The sequence below is a fragment of the Drosophila sulfurigaster genome, chromosome 2R, assembly GCF_023558435.1.
Source record: "Drosophila sulfurigaster albostrigata strain 15112-1811.04 chromosome 2R, ASM2355843v2, whole genome shotgun sequence".
Taxonomy (NCBI): domain Eukaryota; kingdom Metazoa; phylum Arthropoda; class Insecta; order Diptera; family Drosophilidae; genus Drosophila; species Drosophila sulfurigaster.
The window spans coordinates 2,944,113-2,951,130 of NC_084882.1; the positions used below are offsets into that span (position 1 = coordinate 2,944,113).

General features: G+C 42.1%; 1 protein-coding gene across 1 annotated transcript; it reads right to left on the bottom strand.

Moving 5' to 3' along the window:
- Positions 1–2,255: 2,255 nt before the first annotated feature.
- LOC133836636 (uncharacterized) lies at positions 2,256–2,948 on the bottom strand. Its single transcript, XM_062267227.1, has one exon. It carries the CDS (start codon positions 2,946–2,948, stop codon positions 2,256–2,258), a length of 693 nt encoding a protein of 230 aa, XP_062123211.1.
- Positions 2,949–7,018: the final 4,070 nt, after the last annotated feature.

Below are 7,018 nucleotides of genomic sequence, written 5' to 3' on the forward strand. Positions count from 1 at the left end.
TCGGAGTCGATCAGCAGGCAAATTTCCCAATATTTGCGTAAGCAGCCGAGGTTTGCATTTAAAGCAACGGATGCATGATCGTACTGTCTGACGACAAAGCTCTTGAGCATTGACTAACCAAAGTCGTTCTCTGAGAATGCTCACGAGTGCTCTTGGGCCAGCGTGACAGTTGGTCAAGTGTAGGTACCTCACATAGCTGCGAGCAAATTGTGAGCGCTTCGACAAGAGGAGTGGAAACTTGGCATCATACGAAATAGGAGCATTTACCAGTCGCCCCCCGACTCGCAACAACGAAAACGAACACCAAGATCCTTCATCCTTCATGTATGAAAGGATTGAGTCGTTGTAGACTCGAGCTCACACGTGTACTCTTACGAACCCTTTCTATATCGTCTCTGAATTCGAAATCCTGCATTACTTCTACTATTTTACTGAATTCTTCTTTCAGTTCTGATGCCGTTGGCACAAGTTCAAATTGAACTGTTTTGTCTTTGCATCTTCGAATGAAGCGGAACACATAAGCGAACACTCTCAACAGACTTGTGTGCGACGAAAAACTTTCGATCGAGTCCACTAGATCTGACTTTACCACTATAGCTGTCAGTCCAACAGCTGTTTTGCGCACTTCCAAATTGCGCGTCTCTTCAGAGACGAAGTGGTGGTTAACTGGCCATGCGTCGTGTGGTTCCATCAAGAATGACGGACCACTAAACCACATTGACGCGCACAGTTCAGTCACATCGCAATCTCTCGATACAATGTCTGCGGGGTTCTGCTTAGTTGGAACATGACGCCATTCCACGCTCTCTGACCACTCTTGAATCTCGGCCACTCGATTCGACACGAATGTCGCGAGAGTGGAAGGATGTGACCGGATCCAATGAAGAGTGACTTCCGAATCTGACCAAAGAACCGTCCGTTCAATTGGAGATCGGATCAGCCTTCGGCTGCGGTGGCAGAGTTCTGCAAGAAGGTGAGCTGCACACAACTCAAGTCTAGGAAGAGTCTTAGTCTTGAGGGGAGCTACTTTTGATTTTGAGGTTAGTAATGATACTTTACAACCTTCTGCAGTTTGCGTACGAACGTAAATACACGCCCCATACGCTCTTATTGAGGCGTCAGCGAAGCCATGTATCTCTATCGGTGACGTAGACTCTGTGAACAAATATCGTGGCACTTTTATGTTCTGCAATTGTGTCAAATTTGACTTCAATTGCTGCCACGATGTATCCAAACCCAATGGTATGGATTCGTCCCACTCCAACTTTTGAAGCCAGAGCTCTTGAAGCAGTATCTTTGCTTTTATAATTAAGGGACTCAATAGCCCAAGCGGATCGAATAACCGCGATGTCACCGAGAGAATGTTCCGTTTTGTCGCTTTAAGACCCATGAATGAATCGTCAATCCGGAATTGGAACACGTCTTCATTTGGCAACCAAATCACACCTAGAGTCTTGGTTGCGTCAGTCTCGGAGATCGTTATCGGCTTTGGTGTACTGTCTGATGCGGAGAACCCAGGAGCATTCGAGAACCACTGCGCAAGTTCAAAACCTGCTCCTAGCAGTATCTGCGACACTTCAGACTTAATTGTCTTCACGTCCTCGACGCATGCGGCACCAGTCAACATATCGTCAACTTTGAAGTCTTGCCTGATAACTTCAGCTGCCATGGGGTGCGAGGATTTCGCAATCTCGCTCAGCTGGATCAAACACCGTATGGCCAAGAATGGCGCTGGCGCAGTGCCATATGTTACAGTATTTAATCTGAATAATCTCAACGAGTCTGATGGATCTTTTCTCCACACTATGAGCTGATAGTTTCGATCTGCCTCGTGCACCATAACTTGGCGGTACATCTTTTTGATGTCGGCCGTTAATGCGTATTTATGCAATCGAAAACGAAGCAGAGTCGAAAACAGCTCTTCTTGAATGGTTGGCCCGACCATAAGAAGTCGAAGTGCGACACGAAGCATCAAATACGACCCTCAGCTTTGTCGAAGCGCTTTGGGGCCGTAATACACATTGGTGCGGAATAACATAGTGTGGTGTACTTGGAAGGATGTGACTCACTTCGGACATGTGGCCCATCTCTACATATTCTTCCATAAATTCCAAGTACATTCGCTTTAACTCGGAATCTCGAGTTAAGCGTTTTTCAAGCGACAAAAACCGCCGTTTAGCAACTTCAAATGAGCACCCAAGCTGGTGCGAATCTGATTTGAACGGCAGTTTTACTTCAAAACGACCAGACGGCAATCAACTCACATTATTTGTGAAATGATCTTCACAACTTTGTTGTTCAGCGGAAAGGACTTTGGAGGGAGAGCGCACATCTTCGACAGTCCAAAACTTGAGCAAGGTCTTGTCAATCGAGCTCAAACTTTCTTCCTGATAGCTCAGATTGACAGTCATCTTCTGGTGAGATTTTTCACCAGGAGTGTACCGCCCCGAGACAATCCACCCAAGGCTTGTCTTTTGGAGGATTGGACACTCTGGACCTTGCTTGATTTGGCCAACGGACAATAGGTCAAAGAATGTTTCAGCGCCGATAAGAAGATCAATTTTCTGCGGTTTGAAGAAATAGGGATCCGCTAGCTGAATATTGTCAGGTATCTTCCAGCCACTGACATTTACAGTGTGATCTGGCTGATAACCTGAGATCGATTTGAGAATCCATAAATCGATCGCGTATTCATTGCAGCCAACTCGTGACTTCACCACAGTGTGTATCTTTTTCTTAACTTGAGAATTGGATTCACCAATGCCAAGCAAGCTGATGCACGAGTCTTCTCTACGCAAATGCAGCCGCTGAGCTAGTTCCTCAGTCACAAAATTAATTTGTGACCCAGAGTCCAGCAAAGCTCGGGCTAAGACGAAATCGCCTGAATTCGTCTTTATTTTGATGACTGCTGTGGCCAGGATCACTTTATCCGACACGGTCGCATGCATTGCATGAGAAGTGGATGGACGATCAGGCTCAACAGCGGAGAGACTCGGGGGGTGGTAACGCTCTACTATTTGTAGTCGCAGAATATATGTGCAGCAACGTATGATGTGAACGGCTGCACACACGACACTTTTTTTTGCCTGACATTTGGCGAGAGTGAGACCCTTCCGAAGACAATTTATGCATAATGCAGTTGTTTTCGCGTAGTCGAATCTCTGTTTAACTGCCAAGGCAGCAAACATCGAGCAAGTCACGATGGAATGATCTTCGGAATTGCAATATACGCATATTTGGGTCTTTTGATCAATCTTATCTTTGAGCGTCGTACACGAAAACGAGCTTTTATTAAGCTGTTTAGTGGAAACGGCTTGACTATCGGACTTTGTCGAATTCTCAGCTGACAAGTGCTGATATCGACGATTAAACACAGTTTCACACTCACTCCATAATGGAATGCTCATCCTACTTCTTCTTTGTCATTGCATCAACTTTGTGCATGACCAGATGAATAAGGATTGCATTTGCAATCTTCTTATCATCACCTATCGACAACAAAGATCCGTATATCGCAGAGACAGTGTCAATCAAATTTCGCAACGCTGAAGCGGAGGGCTGCGAAATCTTTGGAAAATTGAAAAGAGCAGAGATATTTTCATTAAATATCAGACAATCATTGTCATATACTCTTTGCAAACTCGCCATTGCTTTCTCATAGTTGTCCTCGGTGAGTTGAAACGCTCTCACCGTTCCAAGAGCCTCACCAGAGAGACAAGAAATGAGATGATTGAATTTCTCAATGCGCGGAATTGAATGGTCATTGTCAACAAGAGTCTCAAACAAGCTTATGAAATTTTTAAATTCGGAATACTTTCCGGTGAACTTTGGCAATGACAGTTTAGGCAGACGGGTACGAGGAGCGGCAATCGGCTGAATCGATATATTGGCGGATGAAGTATCGGTCAACGATTTCACCATCGCCTTCAGCCTTGCCTTTGCAGTAATGCAAATCTCTTCTAACTCGCACCGGTATTCGTCATATTCGTCAAATGTCTCAATTCTGCTTTGATATTTGAGAGCATTTTCAATATGCGACGACAACATCTCAAGCCTGCACTCTAGCTCTGTCAAATCTCGACCGACAGTGTCATCGAGAATTTGATCATGAATTCTACTCTTTACGCAAATAGCAAGTTTCTTTTTAGAGCCTTCAAGTGTTTCTTTCGAATTCATTTTTGTTTAACTTATTAAAGGAGACGAAAAAAATATAAAAATAAAATACAAAATAAATCTTGTTGCTCCCAATATTTTTATATTATTATTATTTTTGAATTGTCCTAGCAACCACTAAGCTATCTCGGACAATAATAGGGGAGTACACAATTCGAGGGAGCAAACGAGATATCGCACTGATATGCTCAACCAACGAATGTAGGGGAACGAGTTTCTGAGCGCTGCAAAGCGCGCGACAACGAAAAGTGCAAGCAACAACACAGACTACAGATCGCAATGCACTGTGCAGATGCTGGCTTGCTAATGTATGTATGTGTGTATGTGCGCTGTTTCTAAGCGCGCGAAACGAAAACGAAAATGCAAGCAACAACAACACGGAGCCGAAATGCACCGGTGCAGTGTTGGCTTGCGGGCATATATGTATGTATATACGTATGTGCGCTTAGCAACAGCACACAACTTACAGCGGCTACGAATCTGGTGACAAAGGGGGGCGACGAAAGCGAAAATTGCAACGAACTAAGAGAAGAAGTTCGATGCAATGGAAATAAGAATTTCCCCTAGTCACTTTCACTTAGAAAACAAAAACAATATTCTGCCTAAGCGGTTCACTTTTTTTTTTTTTAAATTAAAATGTAAAATTTAAAAAACAAATGCTCTACTATTACGTATGTGCCAAGAATTGAAAGCGTCACTAGAATTTTGCAACTTGGCAACCAATTCAGTTGTTCGCTTCCAATTTTTCGCACTATACCTGGAATTGGCGATCTTTAATGATCCCAGCCACTTTCCTCTGTGTGTTTTCTGCAGTTGCAGGGTATCCTCCAGCGATGATGCAAAGAATCCAGCGATGACAACACAACACAAGTAGAATCACAGCACTGGCACAAAGTCAATTGTTTGTTTATATTTTATTTTATTTAGCGACCGGCGCGAATTTGTTTTGTTTTCTGTTTTAGATCATTCACTCGCGTTCAACAACAATTAGTGTCCACCCGGGGGCGCCATGAAAAATCATAAGAGTTTTTATGATATTATATTTTCCGCTTTATTCCAGAACAAAGAGACTGGACCTAATTGTTGTTGTTAGACGACGAACACGAAAACGGAGTAAATGATGACGCTCTGATAAGTTCTCAATTTCAACTGTCTTTATAATTCTATGCTAAGTTACATTAAGCCTAACTTAACTAGAGCGGCGAAGCGAGGCGAATTCGCTCAGAGAGCAACAAACGAAAGCTTTATTGCGCTCTCGCTTCGCCCTAATTCTAACAACTTCATGATACTTCATTTACTACTTCTTTGATACTTCATGCTCTTAATTATTATTCCTCAAATGCGCCAACAATAAGAATTCTTATTCTTGTTTACAAAAGCTGGAAAAGGTTGTTTCATACATATGATATATTTAGTGATTTATGGAAATTAAATTAAGTAAATAATTCTTTCCAATATGATGGAAAGAAAATACAGTGGCGAGCAAAATTGAGTGTATGTTCACGACACAACTTTCGTCACTTACAAAATCATAGTCACACCAGAAAATCCAAATTTTTGTATACCCGCTACCCATAGGGTAGAAGGGTATTATAACTTTGTGCCGGCAGGTAATGTATGTAACAGGTAGAAGGAGGCATCTCCGGCCCTATAAAGTATACATATATATTCTTGATCAGCGTCAACAGCCGAGACGATCTAGCCATGTCCGTCTGTCCGTCTGTGTGTCTGTCCGTATTAACACCTAGATCTCAGAGACTATAAGAGATAGAGCTATAATTTGTTTTTTATGTTTGCACGCAGATCAAGTTTTTTTTTCAAATTTTTGCCACGCCTACTTCCCCCGCAAATCAAAAAAATCGAATAACAAGCGTAATTTTAAAGCTAAAGTTTGGTATATACAATAATTACTATTGTAGTTATAATTTTGGTTGCGATCAGATAAAAATTGTCAAAGTTATTAAAGAAATACTTTTGTATGGGCAAAAACGCCTCCTTACTAGGCGTCTTAGTTGCTTTGGCTAACAATCTGGTATATTTTGCCGTCTATGGTATATTTTGAATGCGGTACTATATCGATATACCAAATGTACCATTTGGTATATTTTTATTATTTTTGCAGTATAATCTGTATATTTTGAGAAAAATACTGCAAAATATATTTTTTTTTTATTCAAAATGGGTAGCGGGTATCTCACAGTCGAGTACAATCGACTGTAGCTTTCTTACTTGTTTTGTGTTGTTTTGTTTTGATTATTTAATTCTTAATAAATCCTAAGCAAAAACAATGATCATACAGATGAGTTCAAAGAGATTTAAACTAAAAACGAAAAAAACCCGCATAAACTCAATTTTGGACATTGGCATTTTTTTTTATTTATTTTAGCTTTCTTACTACTCTTATCAGCATAAATCGGTAAGATTCACCATTATATTAGGTTAGGTTAGGTGGAACCGGCTGCCCCTGTTCGGGGCAAAGCATAGACCAAAGGAGGTCCGTAGCTGTACCGGTAGCGTATCATCGTCTAAGAAGTCGCACAGTATGGATGCGTTTTTGGCAAAAGCCAGCAGCATCCTAGGAGGTAGCCGTGAAACATCCCGAAGATCGTTGTGGCACGGCGAATTAAGGTATTTCATCCGGAGCCGGGAAAACGCTGGGTATCTACAAAGAATATGCTCAAGTGTTTCCTTAACACCGGACTCGTTGCATTTCCTGCACTGATCGCAGTTCGTGATACCCAGCTTGACAGCATGGACAGCTCAGAGACAGTGACCAGTTAAAATGCCTAGCATTAGCCTGCAGTCTTTCCTTGAAAGCTGCATGACGTATTTGGTTAAGTTTTTG

What these genes read in the sequence shown, in the direction of transcription:
- LOC133836636 (XM_062267227.1), bottom strand. Translation starts at nt 2,948, where the DNA reads ATGCATGCGACCGTGTCGGATAAAGTGATCCTGGCCACAGCAGTCATC.